The sequence below is a fragment of the Panicum virgatum genome, chromosome 9K (genome assembly GCF_016808335.1).
Source record: "Panicum virgatum strain AP13 chromosome 9K, P.virgatum_v5, whole genome shotgun sequence".
In the NCBI taxonomy this organism is placed as follows: Eukaryota; Viridiplantae; Streptophyta; class Magnoliopsida; order Poales; family Poaceae; genus Panicum; species Panicum virgatum.
This window is the reverse complement of record NC_053144.1, coordinates 32,050,673-32,071,781: the sequence shown is the minus strand read 5'-3', so window position 1 is coordinate 32,071,781 and position 21,109 is coordinate 32,050,673. Positions and strand designations below refer to the sequence as shown.

The 21,109-nt window shown below is 49.2% G+C and overlaps 1 protein-coding gene across 1 annotated transcript; it reads right to left on the bottom strand.

Annotated features, from left to right (window-relative positions):
• Positions 1-16,931: 16,931 nt before the first annotated feature.
• On the bottom strand, positions 16,932-20,657 carry LOC120651263. Its single transcript, XM_039928717.1, has 2 exons — positions 20,374-20,657; positions 16,932-20,271 (listed from the first exon to the last, which is right to left on the bottom strand). Exons 1-2 carry the CDS (start codon positions 20,469-20,471, stop codon positions 19,437-19,439), a joined length of 933 nt encoding a protein of 310 aa, XP_039784651.1. The 5' UTR covers positions 20,472-20,657; the 3' UTR covers positions 16,932-19,436.
• Positions 20,658-21,109: the final 452 nt, after the last annotated feature.

Genomic DNA, 21,109 nt, shown 5'->3' with positions numbered 1-21,109 from the left:
ACTTATTGTGCATTTGCTTTTTTGCCGAAGGTTTTTTGGTTCGTACCATTTGTAAGGTCGAAGCCCCTTGGCGTTTCTGCACTTATTGTGCGTTTGCTTTTTTGCCGAAGGTTTTTTGGTTTGTACCATTTGTAAGGTCGAAGCCCCTTGGCGTTTCTGCACTTATTGTACGTTTGCTTTTTTGCCGAAGGTTTTTTGGTTCGTACCATTTGTAAGGTCGAAGCCCCTTGGCATTTTTTTGCACTTGTTGTGCGTTTGTTTTGATAAGTATGCAAAGTTTGCGGATTCTGCATACTTTGCTAACTTACTGTTTTGTTTGGCATGCAGATGTTTGCCGAAGCTTGCCATTTTGGCTGCTTAGGCGAGAGTGACACTGTTTGGGGAAAATTCAGTGTATGGAGAGTTTACACTGGGTCCGCCTCATCAAAAACCTCACCTCCTGTGCGGAGTTTCCCCTTGTGAGGAAAAGAGTACGGCCCGTTTACATTGTATGAAATAACTGAAAATAAATGCGAAGGTCCGCGCTCGCTTATAGCTTCGCGATGCGTCCTTTTTACAAACTTAAATGTAGTATTTTTTAAGGCTGTCGGCATTCCACGGATGCTGCAGCTCATTGCCTTCGGCATCGGACAAGTGATATGACCCTGGCCTGTTGCTTTTGATTACGAGGAATGGTCCTTCCCACTTGGGTTGTAGTTTGCCGGAGGTTTCGGCATTTGGCTTCCTTTTTAGGACCCAGTCTCCGACTGCGATGTCCTTTTTCACTATTTTCTTGTCTCTCCACTTCGTTGTTTCTTGTTGGTACTTTTCTAGATTTTCCGAAGCTTGCAGGATGTCTAGCTCTATGAGGTCTTTCTCCTCAGAGGGTGTGCCCTCGACTTGATGGGTCACCCTTAGGCTTCGATTCTTAAGCTCTTCTGGTGTCATTGCTTCGGCACCATATAGTAGCTTGAATGGAGTGAACTTGGTGGTTCTTGATTCTGATGTGTTGTGGGACCAGATGACCTTCGGGAGTTCATCTACCCACTTGCCCTTTTTCTGATCGAACAAGCACTTCTTAATGCTGCCGAAGACGATGCCGTTGGCCCTTTCGACAGCTCTGTTGGATTGCGGGTGGTACACCGAGGCAAAGATTACCTTCGTGCCCACACTGTAACAGAATTCTTTGAAAAGCTGTGAATCAAACTGTTTGCCGTTATCAACGGTGATCTCTCTTGGGACCCCGAACCTGCAGATGATGTTCTGCCAAAAGAATTTTTTGATTGTTTCTGAAGTGATATTGATTAGTGGCTTGGCTTCAATCCACTTTGTAAAGTAGTCAACAGCAACTGCTGCGTACTTGTAATTGCCCTGAGCTGTGGGTAGGGGGCCCACTAGATCAATTCCCCATCTTTGAAGAGGCCAGGTGGGGGGTATCAGCTGAATTGGCTCCGAAGGATTTGTGGACTTCGGGCCCATCATTTGGCATGCTTGGCATGTTTTAACTATGTGTTGAGCATCCTTCAGGGCTGTTGGCCAGAAGAATCCTTGCCTGAAGGCTTTGGAGACAAGTTGTCTGAAGCCGATGTGAGATCCGCAAGACCCGGAGTGAATTTCCTTGAGGAGCTCGATTCCTTCGGTCGTTGAGATGCACTTTAACCATGGGCTGGTTACACCTGACTTGAATAATTCTCCTTCGGAGATGACGTAGCCCCTCGCTCTTTGGAACATTTTCTTTTCCTCTTTCTCATTTGGCAGCTCAATGTTTCCCCGAAGGTACTCTATTATAGGTGTTCTCCGATCTTCGGCTGAGATGACTGAGATTTGTTTTTCTTTCTTTGGCTTGACCGAAGGTTCTTTGATTTCTTCGAAAAATACATCTGGTGGTAACTGCTCTTTTCTTGATGCTGCCTTTGCCAGTTTGTTTGCTTCGTCGTTCATGTGCCTCGGGATATGAACGATGTCGAAGCCTTTGAAATATTTCTCCATGGATCTAACTGCATCAAGGTACTCGATAAGCTCGGTTTTTCTTGCCTCTGAGTCCTTTTCGATGTGATCTCTGACAACCTTCGAGTCTATTTTGACTATGAAGTTTTGGTGGCCAAGGGCTTTCATTTTGCGAAGTCCCAAGAGTAAGGCTTCGTACTCGGTTGTGTTGTTGGTTGATGATTCTAGTTTGCCGAAGGTAAGTCGTGCTGCGTATCTTGTTTTTGCTCCCGAAGGAGACTCTATGATTGCAGCAATGCCTGCTCCGTCGTTACACCAGGCCCCATCGCAGTGCACGATCCAAGTTTCAGTCGAAGGTTCTTCCTTGAGTGTTGGGGATGTCCAATCGGCAATGAAATCTACTAATACTTGTGATTTAATGGCTGTTCTTCTTTCGAAGTCTATATAGAACTCTGATAGCTCCGAAGCCCATTTTGCAATTCTGACTGAGGCCTCTCTGTTGCTGACCAAGTCATGCAAGGGTTGATCTGTTACCATGATAATCTTGTGAGCTTCGAAATAGTGCCGAAGCTTCCGGGCAGACATGACTACTGCATATGCGATTTTTTCTAGCTCTGAGTACAGGAGCTTCGAGCCTGCGAGAGCTTCGGATACGAAATAAACAGGTAGTTGCTTCTTTTTTCCTTCGCTCTCTCTCTCGAGCACGAGCGCTGCGCTGACGGCAGAGTAGGATGCTGCGATGTATAGGAGCAACACATCCTTCGGGTCAGGTGAGGTCATTTTGACCATGTTCTGTAGGTGGTTTTTGAGCGCCTTCAGGGCTTCGCTTTGCTCAGGGCCCCACTCAAATTTGTTTGCGTTGCGAAGGACTTTGAAGAATGGTAGGCTTCGGTCTGCAGAGCATTGGATGAATTTGTTTAGGGATGCAATCCACCCTGTAAGTTTCTGTACGTCCCTGATGGACTTTGGCTCCTCCATGTTCCAAAGAGCTTTTACTTTGTCAGGGTTTGCTTCGATGCCTTTGGTGGACACAAGGCATCCTAGCACCTTTCCTTTGTGAACTCCAAAAATGCACTTGTTGGGATTCAAGGACAGTCCTGCTTTTCTTAAGCTTGCGAAGGTTTCGGCCAGGTCTGCCACGTGGTTGCTTCTTATTGAACTGGTTACAACAATGTCATCAACGTAAGCCAGGACATTCCTTCTAAGTTGATGCTCTAAGACTACAGAAGACATTCTTGAAAAAGACTGTCCTGCATTCTTTAGTCCTTCGGGCATCCTCACGAAGCAGTAGGTGCCGAAGGGAGTTATGAAACTTGTTTTTTCTTCGTCCTCTTTTCTCATCCAGATCTGATGGTATCCGGAGAAACAGTCCAGTAGAGACATCAGTTGACTGTTTGCCGCATCATCGATGACTCTGTCGATTCTTGGCAATGGGAAATCATCCTTCGGACAGGCTTTATTGAGGTCAGTGAAGTCAATGCACATGCGCCATTTGCCATTCTTCTTTTTGATCGGCACAGTATTTGCCAACCATGTTGGGTACTTGACTTCTCTAATGACATTTGCATCTAGCAGTCTCTGGACTTCGGCCTTGACTGCTACGACTTTTTCATCTGCCATTTTGCGAAGCTTTTGCTTCTTCGGCTTGATGTTTGGGTTGGTGTCCAGGCGATGCTCAATGATGTCTCTACTGACTCCCCGAAGGTCGTTGGCGGACCATGCAAAAACATCTTGATTCTTGCGGAGAAACTCGAGAAGTTCTTTCTCCTCTTTAGGCTCTAGTGTTGCATTGATAGTCACCATTTTGTCTGGGAGGTGTTCATCGAGGGGGACCTTCTTGACTTCACAGTCTTCTTCGAAGGTTGCTTTCTCGCTGTCCCCTTGGTGCTTTTCGACTGTAACTGGCTTGGATTCAATCCGAAGATTGTGCACATTTTTCTGTCCTGGGGTGTATCCCCGTTCAATGTCCCGCGCAAGTTGCTGGTCCCCGCGAACGGTGATGACCCCTACGGGAGCTGGCATTTTCATGCACAAGTATAGTTGATGGACGATAGCTTCGAACTTGTTAATTGTTCCTCTTCCTAAGATTGCGCGGTATGGGTACGGCATTTCTACCACATCGAAGGTGATGTGCTTTGTTCTTGCGTTGGTCGTATCTCCGAAGGACACGGGGAGTGACAGTTTGCCGATTGCATTCACTCTCTTTCCTCCGAATCCCATTAAAGGGATTTCCGAAGGTTGAAGCAGGCTTCGGTCGATACCCATTTTATCGAAGGTATCGGAGAAGATGATGTCTGCAGAACTGCCGGTGTCAACTAGTATCTTGCCAATCCTCCAGCCCTGAATGTTTGCCTCGATGACAAGAGCGTCTGTGTGTGGGTAGCTGATGAGGTTGACATCTTCTTCAGAGAAGGTGATCGGAGAGTGTGACCACTGGGTTCTCTTGGTTGGACCTTCGGAGACGATGCAATGGACTTCCCTGAAGTAGTCCCTGCGTTGCCTCTTGTTTTCGAAGTCCAGGGTAGAACCACCGGAGATGGGCATGATCATGCCGAAGGATGGTAGTGCCGCGGGTTGGCTATTGTGGTTTGGTTTTCTTGTTTTGGTGGGTGAGCTGGGGGTGGCGGTAGCTGCTCCTGAGTGGGTTGAGCTTGGGCTGTGGGTTGGATGGTTTGTGTTGGAGGGTTTGGCTGCGGCTGCCAGCTGTGATTGTAGTTGTAGTTAAACATGGGTGGGCGGTATGCTTGTGTAAATGGTTGAGGTGGAACGAATGAAGGCTGTGTGTACTGTATTTGTTGAGGTTGTTGGGTCTGTGGCCATGTAGTGTGCCCAACTAGCTTGGCCTTTTTCTCGGCCTCCATTCTGTCAAGGGTCTTCTTCTCCGGGCACTGGTTTGTTCTGTGGTCGGAGTCAGATCCATGAAAGTGATAGAAGAATTTTTTGGGATCACGCGAAGGTCCACGACCTCGGCCCCTTCCTCTGCCGCGACCTCTGCCTCGTGCCCCGGACGAAGGCTGCTTGTCGTTTGAGCGTTGGGGCTCTGGCTCTGGTGGTGTCATGAAGGGATCGAAGGTTATCTGATCCTCATCTTCGTGCGAAGTTTCCAGAGGTAAGATGAGCTGGTGAGCTGGCTGCTTCTCGTGCGAAGTAGTCATAGAGAGGCTCGCGGTCATGCTGGGGGCACTTGAAATCTTTGACTGTGTTGGTAGTGAGCCTTCTGAAGCCCTGAAAGTCCTGGAGGAGCCTTCCTTTCAGCTGAAACCAGTTGTTGATTGATTGCGGAGGCAGGTACTAATACCAGTTAGCCACAGAACCTTCGCAAGCCATGAGGAAGGACTTGGCCATGGTGGAGTCGTCACGTCCGGCCGAAGCGATGGTTGCTTCGTAGGCCATGAGGAACTGAGTTGGATCTGTTGTGGCATTGTACTTGGGGAGTTGAGTTGGCTTGTAGCCGAGCGGCCATGAAGTTCGCTGCAGAGCGACTGAGAGTGGCGAGGTCGGGTCAAATGGGAGGTTGACCGGCGGTGGCATTTGGTTCTCATTATGAGCGAAGGCTGTCTGTAGGATGACGCGGTTTTCTTGCTGGGAGGAACCTTCGGGCATTTCTTGGTATGCCCTCTGTAAGCTCTCAACTTCTGCCTCCATCTCTGCTAGCCTGCGCCTGGCCTCGGCTAACTTGTTGGCTTGGTCCATTGCCCTCTTTTTGGTTGCAAGCTGGGCTTCGATGTTCTTTTTCTTCATTTTGAGGGCTTTGAGCTTGAGTGCTGCTTCTGTGAGTTGATAAGCTTTGGTGTTTTCAGTGTTATCAAACAGGTCTCCATGAGGGGCAGTTTCGTTGTTGATGTCTTCCATTTGTGGGTTGACTCCTTCGTGCTGCGGTTGGGGGGCGTCGAGGTTGCGGCCAGGCTCAGTGGAGGTGCTTGTGGTGCCGGCGATGGCTTTCTTGTTCGCTGGGGCCATCGAGGGTTGTCTTACGTGCTGGAACGGTGGGCGCCGCTGTTGGGATCTCTGCTTTGTTAATGGCCAAACAGGGAGCATGAATAGTAAGAAAGGTGGCAATGAAAGTAAGTGTCGAACTCTCCAATAATCATCAGAAAATTCAACCCTCTACACTGTGGAGAGAGGGGGCTATTTATACCCCTAGCCCTCGGCTAGGTTTTCCTAAATTGCCCCCTCCCAACTCATTTACAGCTCACTCTCAGTCGATTCCGGGGTAAAATTACAAGGTGAGAGGTTTACAAATCCGACCTTCTCACGTATTCGGGAGGTGTACAAATCCGACCTTCTCACATATTCATGTTTTATTCACATGTCTTCAGCCGCCGAAGGTTGCAATAACCTTCGGGTACCTCCGGGAGTTTGGGCCATGAAGGTTCCATCAACGATCGACCAGCCGTCATCCTCGTTCCCGGTCGTGGGCTCTTTTCCCGAAAGTCTTGATCTTTGAGTTTATGCTTCCGGGAGGCCGTTTGTCACCTTCGGCGCGGCGGAAGCGGTACCCTTCGGACCGAAGGCCTTGATGTTTGCGCTTGCGCTTCTGGGCAGGCATCTGTTACCTTCGGCCTTTAGAAGGTGACATCCTTCGGCCCGAAGGTCATGGTTTTTGAGCTTGCGCTTCTTAGTGTTCGTCCGATACCTTCGGGTATGCTTGGCTCCATTTCGTTGTGGCCCTGCAAACAGGTTAGGGAGCATTTTTGAGGGAGAGGGCTTGACCCGAAGGTCCAATCCCCAACAGGGCACAGGGAGGGGTCACAGGGGTCAATTAAAGGGGAGGCTGGTGATTTGGGCGTGTGCACCCGGCGTGGGCACGGCGGAGGTCGCGGCCGTGATCTGCGCGGGCAAATTGGATCGTGCAACGTCCTTGCGTGCAGCTGGCTCTGGGGGCGAAGCTTCTAGAAGGAGGGAGACGCTCGGGAGGCTGGCCAGTGGCCCTGCGGAAGCGGGGTGGCCCACTGGGCAGCGGGGAACCGGAGCTCGCGGAGTGGACGGAGCGGTTCTGATGCGAGGAAGAAGAAAGGAAGGAGGAAGAAAGGACACCGACACCTGGGACCGGGCGGGGAAATAGGGCGCGGGGCCGTAGGCTGAGGCGGGGGTGAGCGGGCGAACGGGCTGGCGCTGGCGCTAGCGCGTGGCGGGAGCTGGGCCTGGGCCGGCCTGGGTTTGGTTTTCTTCTTTTTTTCCTTTCCCTTTTCTTTTCTTTTTCAGACTCCATTCAAACTATTTGAATTCAAATGAAATTTGAATTCAAACTCCTATGCACTCAACCAAGTAAAATTATGCACCAGCATGAATGCACAAAGATGTTAACCTAAAATAAATTTTAATTCCTTGAGAAATAAATTACAATTAAATGCAAGGCTAAGCAAATTTAAAACCTTAGAAACTTTATTAAAGCCAATTAAATTTATTATTAAATACTGAAATTTAAATTAGGGTGTTACACCGAAGGACCAGTGATTATACCGGTTGAGGTGCTTTTAGCTGTTTAGTGCACTCGAACTGGTGTAATTCAAACTGATTCTGCCACATTCATAAAGCAAAGCTAGAGGGACAAGAATTTCTAGATGTTAGTCAACTCTTACAAAAAGCTCTGGCTAATGAAAGTCGAGCTAAAGAAGCTAGAGATTCACAAAAGTCCAATGAAAAGCCTAATCGTCCTGTTTATGTGCTTGGGTGTGATTCCAATTGTTCGTACGATGAAGGTAAAGATGTATATACTGCTGAATTTGTTTGGCCCTCAAATGATAAACCTTGCGTTTGTGGTTCTCTTAAGCCGATTCACAAAGATCGGCAAGAAAGATTTACTTTTGATGTATCCAAATGCGACAGGATATTTGATGAGTTATATAAGAATGAATACATCAAGATGTCTCATGTCATACCACCGCTTGAAGAACTAAAGCGGCGAGCTTATTGCAAATTTCATAATACTTTCTCTCATGCCACTAATGATTGTAATGTGCTTCGGAGACAAATTCAATCGGCCGTTAATGAAGGCCGAATAATTGTTCCACAAATGAAGGTGGATCAGAATCCTTTTCCTGCACATACACACATGCTTGAATTGAATAATCCCAAAGTGTTAATTCAGCCAAATCAAGCCTAATCGGCAAAAGGAAAAAATATAATTATTGGTGAAGAGGGATCTGAGCTTTCAAAATCATACCAGGAACCTCCAGCAAAACCAGGAAGCTCCAGCAAACCCAGGAAGCTCCAGCAAAAAAGGTCCCTGAAGATTCATTGAAGAATTCAACGCTCGAGGGGCAAGAAAAGAATAAAGGCACCAGGTCTGCTAAGACCAATCTAGAAACTGGTCTGACCGGTCACTCTGGGAATTCTAAAAAAATTCCAGAAATAAAAAAAGAAAGGCCGAGTTTCAAAGAGCTCTTCGCCAAATATGAGAAGAAAGGAGTCGTCCAGAAGCAGAGGAGACGGCCAAACAAAGTTAAGGATACAAAGCCATCATCGTCTCAAGAGCAATCGAGTTTGAGCCAAGGTAATTCAATTAATGGACCAATTGCTCAATGGTATTGCTGGTATCCTTGTTATATGCCTTTGGATTATAGTATGATGCACATGCAGTCATATTATATTATATCCAAGTTGTGCTTCACAAAGACTGATTAATTGTCATATTATATTATATCCAAGTTGTGCTTCACAAAGACTGATTAATGATAATCCAGTCAAGAAAGACATTAATTGCAGCAAAGAGTGTGAGAAGGACATAAAATAAGATTCAAAATATTTAAAGCCGAGGTGGTGCCCTTCAGGCTTGTCTCATACTCAAAAAAGAAGATTACAACATTTGCGCAACAAGGAGTCCATGGAATAGCAAGCGAAGGTTGTACCAGCAAGGTCGGCGACCATGAAGCAGGTATGGAGGCCTAAGCAAGTTGTTTCGTCATCAGCTTGAAGAAGAAGCAAGATACGGCCGATAAATTATTATCGCCCTTAGTACAAAAAATGGCCGATGTATTAGTAGTCATCGCCCTTAGACAAATTTAGTCTAGAAGAGTGTTCTTTGGCACGCAAGCTTTGCCAAAGAATAAGGGGGCATATGTTGACGACCAAAATTGGCAGCAGTCTAGACCAACCGGTCTGACCGGTTTGACCAAGCGGTCTGACCGGCCTAGGTGCTGTAGCTGGTCTGGCACGACCGACAGGTCTGACCGGTGGGTCCGACCGGTCAAAGCAGAGTCCGAGTACAACTAGGAATTTTCATAGATTTAGATCTTGTAATAGGATTTCTTGCGGGATAAGTCCACCCACCCTATAAATATAAAGGGCCACGGCCGATTGAGGTATCCAATCGGTCAAATAATACAACTTTTATCTTTTTACTTTTCTCTTTGCCCTAGCTTTTTCCCATCTACTATCCGCTATTCCTCCTTCGTCTCTACATCGATTGAGGGTGTTCTAGGTGGCCTGCCGACCCTAGAATAACCCTGCGTGCGCCTGCCCCGACGGGTCCTTCCCGGGCGACGTTCATTGGTTTCGCCGCCGGCCTGCCCGGTAACAACCGGTCTGACCGGTATACCCGACCGGTCTGACCGGTTTGAGCATCGGTGCTGCGTTGTGCCATCGCTCGCTGTGCGTTCTAGCGCTTTCGTGTGTTGGCCCTAGTTCTGCGCCAATAGTGGCGGACCTAGTTCGTGAGACGGACCAGGCGCGTGGTCGGTACTCGGCTGCTACAGTGAAAATCGGGCGCTTGCGAGGGAGCCTGAACGCCGTCGAGGTGGCCCTGGGTGCAACGGAGGAAGAGACGGTGGCGGCGCGCGGCGCGACCACAGATGCGCTGGCCGGGGTCGTCGGTGAGTTCCACGGCTATGTCCTGCTGGTAGTGGTTCTTGTTTTTGTAGTAGGTCGGTGCACCCTTATTGTTACCATTTGCAGGCTTGGAGGAGGAGCTAGGTGCTGCGCGCTACGAGGAAGATGAGCTACGCCGCTGCCTCAATGATGTGCAGGATCAGTGCAAGGCCCTCTTGATGGCGGCGCTCAGCGTCTTCCGCGTCGTGAGGGTGGAGGAGCCGCTGCTCACCGACCGCGTCCGGGCCCTGCCGGGCCGCATTCGGACAGCGGTGTCCCTAGGCGCTCGCCATGGCACAGTGACCGCGCTGGCCTCAGTCCAGCTCCGCTCCGGCCTGCACCTGGGGTAGTTTGAGCCGGGGTTCCCAGAAACTGCGAGCGCGACCACCCGGCGGGCGCTCATGCTCGACTTATCCGGTTCGCCGTGGTCGCCGCGACCGAGGTGGACGTCGACGAAGTGGGTGGGGTGGACTTCGCCAGCTGGTCCATGTGGTAGCGCGTGATTGGTTCACATGCATAAGAGGTCGTAAATTGTCCATTTTTTCATTTTAATCCAGACTTAGAACTTGTAACTAGTATTTCTCCATCATACGAACTCCGATTTTGATGATTCTTTTTCCTGATATTATCTAAAATCCCTATCTTCCATTTATCTGTGTTTGTTTCGAAATTTCCACACTATTGCATAGATCTTTTACATATCTCTTAGTCTGTTACACCTGAAAACAATAAATAATAAAAGATTTGGCATAAAAATTGCAAATATAACATCATATTCTATAATTGAAGGATGAATGTTATATTGTGTCCCAATTGGAGGTATATATATATATATTGCATCCGATCGATCCTCATGATGAGATGAAGCAAAAGCAACACGCTAAAGGAAGACCCAGTTCATACTAATTCTCAAACAAACTAATTTAACATTGCGGCGATCAAGCAAGATCAACACAAACAACTAGAATCCAAAACGCTCAAAGAGTAGATCGACTTCATGTTGAATCCTACAGTCCTCGTGGCAGAACTACCTCAATCCATCAAGGTCCCATTCATTGACAGGTCGGCTACATGGGAAGCCTATGCAGGGAAGGTCGCCGCACGGCACCGGCACCGCTGGGTGCTGCAGTTGTACCCACCGGCACCAGTGTGTTCCCATGACGCGGATGAAGGCAAGCTCGCGGCAGTGCAGACAGCCCTCATTGCTAAACATTGATCCAGTAGCACCGCCCGCCGCCCCCGCCGTCGCTTCTTCCTCGCCCTCGACTTGGTGCATGTATCGCCTCGCAGCTTGGTCATCGTCGGCGTCGGTATTGGCCCTGAAGAGGAGGATGGCAGCCACATAGGCCGCCACATTGTGCCCGCGTTCGGCGGCGCGAGCGAAATCGACGATGCATGGCCGGGCCTCTGGTGTGCCGTTGGAGAAGACCATGTTCATGCCAGTGATGTAGCAGGCCTCTGGGTTGCCGATATCGGTCAGGTGAGCAAGGAGGGCGGCGTAGGCAGCGCGGTCGTTCCATAACATGGTGGGGGAGAACCGACGTACATCGATGCGCTGGCTGATGGTGCGGTAGCTGGTGACGCCGCACAGGAAGTGGCACGTCGCTCGTAGACTGCGGAGGTTGTCCATGGGAGAGACCGACGTCGCCGCGAGGTGGCCCACGATCTGAACGGCCACCTCCGTCGGGAGGTCCTGCATCGACAGCGTGTGCCTCCGCGCTGCCATGCGAGTGCCGGCGTCGATGTAGGGCTTGTGGATTGTCTCGTCGCTTCAACTTTAGGCTTGTGGATTGCCGGTGTCGATGTAGGGCTAGTGGATTGTCTCGTCGCTTCAAGTTCAGGCGACGCCTCGTCTTGGGAAGGAACTGTCTTTGGTCTGTGGAAATTTGGAGAACAAGACCCTGTAACATACTCCTAGGTCACCGACACGTGGGTCCAGCTCCACGAGTTAGTCTACTGATGAATCCTATGGGGCAGTATAGTCGTTTGGAACCACCACCGTGGTGACCTCTGTGCGGCACCCTTTTGTCCATAGGCCGAAGCCCTGCAGGCTCTGCGGGGATGCAGCCACACTGTGCGGTGCAGTCAAAGTGGAGGAGGATGAGTTACTCTACACTGGAGCCACACTCCTGCTGGAAGATCTTTCCACAAGATCTTGATTGCTTGAAATACATTGAAATTTCTATCTTTTTTATGCTTTGGTTGCAAATATCAATGCTAGCAATAAATTACATATATGCCCCTATAAAATGTAATCACTGCACCTTGGGAAAGGAGAACTATAGGTACTCTAGTTTGTTCTATTCATTTATGGTCAATTTTTTTGTGACAAATTTTAAACTATAAAATAAGTCTAGGGATCATTTTATATGGAACACCAACTGTCGGGCAACTTCTACCTTTTTCACCAGTTGCGTGTCTTCTCGGTCGTTTATGGGCCCTATCTTGTCGGCCCCATATGTCAGTGCCTTTGGGCGAAACAAACGGACCTGCATGTCACATTGAAACCCAAATGGCGCACTGGTTCAATGAGCCGGCGGTTCCATGATTTATTGCAAGAGTCCCGCAGCGGAGATGATTGCGCTTCTTCTCGGCCTCCCTGTAACAAACGAAATCGAGGGCAAGAGGGCCGAGGTGGAAGTAAACCATGGACTCGTCGTGACGAAGAAGAAGCGAACGATGGATCATGCTGCTGCCAGAGGATCTGATCATCCTGATCCTCCTTCTCGACATTGACCATCAGTGCCGGATCGGGGCGCTACGTGGAGTCTGAGGCATGTTCCGACAGATCATGGACTTCCCTGAGGTGCTCCGCCGCCTACCGCTCCAGGTGGTTGCGCTTCGAGGACCACTTGCGCCTCGCCGGTAATTGCGAGGCTGTATGCTACGCTGGGATGGAGATGTTGATGACGCGGCGGGATCGCGCCGCCGGGCTGGCGCTCATCAACCAAGCCGTTGTCGCTGGGGACTCCGGCGCGGTGTACTTCTTGGTGATGTTGCGGTACCATTCGAACCCCGCAGACCACGAAGCGCTGGCGCTGCTCCATGGAATCAGCGGCGGCCCGTCGCTCTATGACGGCCGGTGGGAGAACCGCCGCCTGCCGGTGCAGCGATACTGGGTCCGGCGGGACCTCCATACCATTGCCTACTGGTTCCGGCTTCCGGACCTCGATGGCCCATCGGGGCTGCTCGTCGAGGATCCCCATGTCTGCACATGGGCGCAATGCCGGCGCTGGGGGGATGCGAGGAGCTGCATGATCCGGTACTGCAGCGCGGAGTGCCGCATCCATCATGAGTTCAACCTCTGGGCGCGGTACTTCAACGGCCCGATGAGTTACGCCTTCAGCAGGATGTGAGACGCGCCGCAGCATTGCCAGAGCGTAGAAACAAGCAAGTGATGATGCTTGGTGCAAGTTATATATATGTTGTGTGTCTGTGTTTGTTTAATTATATATCATGTTATGGTGATGTGTCGTATATCTAGCTAGCTATCTGGAATGTTTGAATTTGTATTATATTACATACATTGGAAAGTATATATCTAGCTATCTGGCATGATCAAACATGCATACATGGTCCACTGTGCATGCTGTGTCCTAGTCAACATGCATGCATGGTCCACCGTGCATGCAGTATCCTTGACCTCATCTCATGTGTGAGACCTCCATGTTAATCTCACAGAACAGAACGCACGCAAGGAAGGCGCCTCCTAGTTAGCGCGACAGGTCGTCGCTCCATCATGCGGTGCGGCTGGCTGGCTGGTGCCGATTTCGTGTGAGAGAACAACACTGCTGATTTGATGTGAGTGATGCAACTTGATGTAGTGATAGATAGCGTGCTCTCTCCGCCGACCACGCCTACTGATGTAGTGACATACACTCCAGTGATGAGAAATGGGGATTCTTGAAAATAACCCAAATTTTTTTTGAATGGGACAGGAAGTTCAGGAGGCGCCGCGTGTCAGGGGATGGCATTGGTCTCGGAGAAAGTTCATGAAGCAAAAGTCCGGCATGGCAAGGCCAAAAAAGTTTTTCTCCACCGGGGCCCAGGAAGTGATGGTCCACCCTTCCTTCATCGGGAAGCACCCGCAGGCCACGATCTCCTCGATGATGTCCCGTATCCCGAGGTGCTTCGAGACCTCATGAAGCACAGAAAGATACCCTTCGTTCGCAGGCACCCGACCCACATCTAACTTGGGCATCTCACCCAAGTTCCCAATCTTCTTCGTCACCAGGGGTGGCGCATCGTCGTCGGGTCCAGAGGGACCTTGTGGTAAAACTAATATGAAGCCCAGTCCCCAGGCCATTTGTTCTTCGCCATGGCCACGGGGCTGGGGGAGTTTTACTGGAAAGTGAAGGTGTAACACCCGTACTAGGGCTCCACATCAGTCGACTGGCCGTCGGGACCATGAAGAGAAATGGTCTTGGGCTGGTAATGGATGTGGCTCACGCGCGCGAAGTTCTCCACCGCAGGCGCAACTTGGCAAGTCTTCGTCAACCATAAAAACAGGTTGAGGTGGATCAAGGAGTTAGGGGTCCAGGGGGAAGCGAAGGCCAGTAGAGAAAAAGTCCTTGGAGACAACTACTTCGTTGTTGACGGTCCTTAAGTGCTAAAATCAACCGTCAACTCCTACAGCTTTTCATGATAAATAATCACCAATCTTAGATATAGGGCTTATAACTAATCAATTTCACGAGTTTTGGTGAATTGTCATCTGCAGGCACCCACATCTGCAAAGTAGGGAAAACACAGAAGAACACATGATGAAATGCACAAAATACTGCTACCCAGATATGCCACTTACAAGGAGGGCCCACAAATCAGAGGAAACGGGCGCGCCACGCAAGATGCACAGCTCAGGGCCCACCTATCAGTCACCCAGAGGAAGGTGGACCCGAGGCAGCACCATGTGGGGTCGGCCGACCCTCTGGTTCGGCCGAACCTGGACATGCATATGTTCCAGGTGCAGCTCAACGTGGAGTAGCCCCTACTCATCCTTATCCCGGGGAGATAAGGTTTCCATATTAGATGAGGATCAAGGGGGGAATATTCCTAGGATCTCCACTCCCCCAAGGCACCTCCACCACTATATAAGGGGCCCCTCTCCTCCCCCCTCTCTCATTCATTCATCCCTCACACCCATCAATTCCACCAATTCACCCACCAACCAAGACACACCATTTCATATGTGAAGGAGAAGAGTAGGGAGGCTCCACCTCTTTGTATTATTAGCCTAGGGAGTGTGTGAGGAAGGAGTTCGGAGAAGAGTTGGACTTGTCGGCGTCTCTTCGGCTTTATACCTCTATGGATACAGTACATTTGGAGTACATATCCGGGTTCTTCTATTCGGTGAGTTCCAGTTAAGTTATCCTTTTGTTCTCATTCATTTGCGGGTTCATCATCCGTTCTCGTAGTGGATACTCTAGAAGAGGGCCCCTGATAAAGACGGGATAACCCTGCGTGACTCTAGAGTAGTAGTCGAAGGCATAGGCATGGTGTATGGGCCTTAGATTACCTTTGTTTGCCTCGAGCTCAGCTGGCATTGTGGGGTAGACGGCAGGTGGTGACAGCCCTGTCCGTCCACTACGGAGACAGTCTGTGTGGTTAGTGTAAACCCCCCCCCCTGTCTGGGTTTGGCGTAGAGCTAGTAGCCGGAGGTCCTTGGCAGACCAAGGTCAGACCGGTGCCCGAAGTGAACGAGTGGCAACATAAGTTTATCTTCCCTTGAGCCCATCCTTAGATCAGAACCACACTACTCTAAGGTCTCTCTATCTCTTATCTTCTTCAGGGTAACCTAGTTAGAAGACAGTTACACACCCGTTCCTCGTGGAAAATACGATACCCTGAATACTCCCGGGTGAAGTGCTACAATGGTATTTCCGTGCGCTTGCGGGCTTCTCTGTGAGAGTTAAGAAATACCAACATTCGTCACCTTCGGGCTTCGCATAAACCTCCGTCTTGGACGGAATCTTCGCGCGCCCGGCGCAATCATCCCGCGACCCTCCATCTCCTTCAACATGGTCTGCGACATCTTTGTCGGGCCCAGAAACGAAGAGGGAGGAGCCTTGTCCTTCTTTGGAGCTATTGCAGAGTCAAAGGCAGCAGGGGCGGAGCTAGAGAGCAGCAGAGGGGGGTGCGACACTTCATAGCATATGTATGATATTCAAGCAAATATGGTAAAAATTTGAAAGTAATAAGGGATTGTAATCTTTTGCTGGGTGCGGCCGCACCCATAGCCCACAATGTGGCTCCGCCCCTGAAAGGCAGGCACCATCGAGTTCTCTGTCGAGGAAGCGAGGAACGAAGAGAGCGGATCGAAGGCTCAACTAGCATGAAGCAGTTGTGGGCGCAAAGAGCAAGGAACGATCATGGGAGAGTGGCTCCATCGTCTGCGCGCCCTCACCTTTATAGGCGGGGGAGAGTTGTGCAAAGACCTTTTTGCCCCTCTATTTTGTATACAGGATAAGGGCACATGGAAGGTTATTGGCAGCATTCAATAGCTGCACCATGTCACGCGAGTCGACGCCTCGATTGCCGCGCTAATAACAAAGTCAAAATCTTCATAACACATTCATGGTGTCTCAATCTGTGTACAACGCTGAACAGGCGAAGCGGCTACGCGTGTTTTGACCCTCGGCCAGACCGCGGAGCGATCGGATGAGGATCGAAGGGTGGCGCTTCGGGAAAAGAAGTCGAGGTCATCGCCCCTTCAAGAAGGGACGACGACCCGAGGGGCTACTATTGGGGACGCGACCTTCGGCCATCGACCGAAGGCCAGTGGACCCGGCGGATGCGCGAAAGGAGCAGAGCGGAAGCCATTGGCGACCGTGCCTTCGCCGTCGCAGTGAAGGGCGAGTGGCGTCTTCGCTTCAAGGGCGAAGGGAGGACGTGCGAAGATGGCTTCGGGAGCATGGCAAAGACCTCAAGATGCGAGGGATGAGGAGCTATGGAGCGGTGCCACCGACATGGCTTTGGCAGTGACAATGAAGACCACGCTGGAAGGTGATGACGCCTGCGACCGGGCCCATGAGGCTGAGCGCGAGTCTAGCTCTAACCCACTACATGATGTAAAAATACGGCTCTGTCCTAGGAATATCCTAAGAATCTTTCCGTGGAGGGGTATTACAGTGTAAATTAAGGAAGATGGAAGGAGAACCATCGCCTATAAGTACCTGTGTAATGAACATGGATGGGACATTGAATACAAAGAGAGAGAACACTGGTCGATTGTCCGAAGGCCATGTGTGCTATCACGAGTTGTCTACTCCTTCGTACTGCGCGTGTTTCCCACTATTGTTGTGTTCGTCCCTTCTAGAGTCACTCTTCACCAACAGAGCACCGAAGACCGGCGCCCCTCCTGAGTACCTCTACCCTCTCCCTATTCTAAAGACAAGTTTGAGAAGTGTTGATCACACTTGTTGGATGTTTCTCATTTGGAGCCCCCTTCTACTATTTATAGAAGGGAACCATGGGGTGCTCGCCTGAGAATTGGACCCTATGCCTCCTAGAACCATCTTCTACATCCAATGGAGAGCCGACACGTGAAAGATGGGCATCAGGGGCACCGACATATGGTCGGGCGGCCAACCAAAAAAGGCGGACAAACGGCCCCAAATTTTTTCTGGACACTACTTGGTGGACCCTATGTCAATTCCTGGTGAGCCCTTTTTAAGTCGCTTTGCTAGTTCAGGTGGGCCCATGGATCCTCATGAACGCGCCTGATTTGTCGAGAATGTGTTGTCTCGGATAGATCATGTGTCATCTTGCTCTTGAGGTGTGTTTTCTCCCTTAATTGAACTGCATACAAATATTTACCAACACTTGTGGAAATTGTTAGTAATAAACCCGACCACTAGGTTGATGCTCATCTTTTACGCATTTCTGCAAGATTTGACGGCCTAAAATTAGTACTTAAGCGCCGTCAACACCCACATCAAACTTCTTTAGCACATCCTTGGTATACTTACCTAGGTGGATGAATGTGCCCTCTTTGACTTGCTTGATTTGCAAGCCTAGGAAGAAAGTGAGCTCTCCCATCATGGACATCTTGAACTCCCTGCTCATGGTGTCTGCAAACTTGGCAACAAGTTCATGAGAAGAGCCACCAAAGATAATATCATCCATGTAAATCTGAACAATTAGGATATAATGCCCATGCCTGAGGAGAAAAAATGTCTTATCAACACTCCCCATCTCAAAACCGCTCTCAAGCAAAAAGGATTTTAGCCTGGCAAACCAAGCCTGTGGTGCCCGTTTCAATCCATACAAAGCTTTCCTAAGCTTGAACACTCAGTTTTGGAACTGGGAATGGGAACTCTCAAAGCCAGGGGGTTGCCTCACATACACTTTTTCCTCTATAAACACATTCAAGAAGGCACTCTTAACATCCATCTGAAATAGTTTAAACCCTCTTAAGGCTGCAAAAGCAAGAAGGATTCTAATGGCTTCAAGGCGAGCAACAGGGTTAAAGGTTTCCTCATAGTCTATCTCATCTTTCTAGCAAAAACCCTGTGCTACTAAATGAGCCTAGTTGAGAACAACAAGTCCGTCCTCCCCCTGCTTATTCTTAAACACACATTTGGTTCTTATAGGATGGCAATTTGGTGGAGGCTCAACTAGGGTCCAAACTTGATTTCTCTCAAAGTTTTCCAACTCCTCATGCATGGCATTAACCCAATTTGCATCAGATAAAGCATGTCCAATATTTCGGGGCTCAAAGGAGGCAACAAAAGAAGAATGTGCAAAGTGTGAGATCCTGGAGCTGTGCCTAGTGGTATGTTCATGAATGTTACTGATCCATCGTCTTCAGCTTGAACACCTGCATCAACAACAATGTCCGCCTCAAGTATGTTTAGTCCGAGCTCATCGTCACCTCCAAGCTCAAAGCCACTGTTTGCACAAGGTATGGACTCATCGAATGTCATCTCACACGTCTCTACTATCCGGTTAGTCTCAAGGTTGAGAGCACGATAAGCATGACTATGATTAGCATAACCAAGAAACAAACCATTCGAAGAATGAGACTCAAATTTGTCCAAGTTACCTTATTTCAAGATGAAGCAACAGCACCCGAAAGATCTCAAATGGCTTACCTTGGTTGCACGTCGGTGCATGAGCTGATAAGAAGTTTTCTTTATGAAAGCACGCAAGAAAATCCGATTTGAAATATAACAAGCAATATTTTTCGCCTCGGCCCAATACTTCCTAGGAATCCCATGCTCATTGAGCATCATCCTAGCCATCTCAACGAGGGTCCGGTTCTTGCACTCAACAACTCCATTATGATAGGGCACACATGGGGAGAAGAAAACTTATGTTCGAGACCATGATCACGACAGAAAGCCTCAAAACGAGCATTCTTGAAATCTATCCAATTGTCACTATGAATAGCTCTAATGGGGTCATATGGTGGTCACTCGTTCTTCAGCCTCAAAACCAGATCTCGAACCAATAAAAGACTTCATCCTTTGTCTCAAGAAAGTAGCCCAAAGAATAGCAAGAAAAATTGTCTATGATCACTAGAACGTACCATTTCCCACCAACTAAATGTACCCGAGCAGGACCAACATTGTCCATATGTAGAAGCTCAGCCGGATGGTCAGTCATCACCTGATTTATATGTGGGTGAGAGGCAGCAATCACTCCCCATGATGACATAGAGCACAAACCAAATCCTTCTCAAACTTTAGATTAAGAAGATCTCAAACAAGACCCAATGAACTCAGGCATGAAAGCAAATTAAAACTCAAGCGTTCTAGTCTCCTATTCCATTTCCAAAGCTCAGAAGAAGAACTGGCAACCAAGCACCGTGAAGGTCCAAAGGAAGTAGAAAAATCAGCACGAAAAATCTGACCCTCAGGGATGATCATGCACACAAGCTCACCCTGGGAATCAAGAATCCGTGAAGACCCATTCTTGAAACGCACCTCAAAGCCTTCATCAAGTAATTGCGAAACCGAAAGCAAATTGTAACCGAAAGCCTTCATCAAGCACCTTTGACAAACAGCTTGCTTATCTGTTAATCCCCACTTCTTTGGTATCCCTAATATTGATACCCGACACTCTATTTCATCATTCTCACCGCAAGGATCATTGGTATGAGAATCAGGATCATTAGTCACATTAGCAACAAAATCTGACTTCATTTCAGTACTACATATCAACAGCGGACTTGATTTCATATCAACAGCAGCAACTTCAATACATAAACTGCTAACATGACTTGGCTGGATAATGATTGAAACTACCACAGGAAGCCTTCTGATGTCCCAATACATATCAATTGCTGCAAGTAATGAGGAATCAAAATCAATGTCGCTATACTCACATGCAACCTTGTCCCAAAAGCTCACTGAAGAACTTTGGACACTGCCTTGCTTTATCTCATCATCTAAGTCAGCATACAAATCCATCCATGAAATTGTATCCTTATCACGAACCCAATTTTTATTGCAGGTGTCATGACACACATGTGTGCCATGCTCATAATAGCCAGCGATGCAGATGGCAAATCTATAGGCTATGTTGGGGTCCATCCTAAAGAATGAAAAAGGAAACACATAGCTTAACCCTAGATATCCCAAATTATTCATAAATGCTATAACCTCAATGAAAGCAACAAGGATGATCTTAGCTTACCCATCTGAAACCCATGACAAGTCCAACGCCTTCATCAGAGATCTCGTGCTGTGTTGCCCCACACCATGCTGAGGAATTGGGGATCCATTCAACGACATCAGGTCGGGGCGGCATGGTTGGGGGAGTGGACGAGGCAGCGGGGTCAGAGGAGTGGACGCACGCACGACGGGGCCAGCGCAGTTGTCGGCGACGGGCGCACGCACGTGCAGGACGACACGGGTCACAGGCTCCGCACGGCGAAACGACGCACACGCGGGCCTGGGCACGCAAGCGATGAGACGGCATTGTCGTCGACGTCTGACGTGCGCGCAGGGACGACAGACGCGCTCGTAGGACGAGCAGACACGCGTGGGGGTGCGGCCGTCGCCGTCTCGCACTCTCCTCCACCTGTGCCAATGGATAAGGGATAGGGATAAGATTGTGGTGGAGCGAACCGAGCCAAAGAATCCAGAGATATTTTAGTATCCCACGTTCTCTTACCTCCCAGGCTGCAAAAGAGTTGTTTATTGTGGGCAATATGCCACGCACAAAAGAAGCATTCATGGTGTGCTGGTGCAGCGCAAAAAAAAACAGATTTTCAGAGTGTTCTAGAGGGAAAAAGAAAACCAATGCGGCGGCTGCCAAGCGGTGTCATGGCCTCATGTTTTTTTTTTTTTTGAGAAAACGTGGGCTCATGGCTGACGATGGGGTGGTGGCCTGGTGGGTAATAGGGACGTGAGACGGCCGTTCGCTGGAT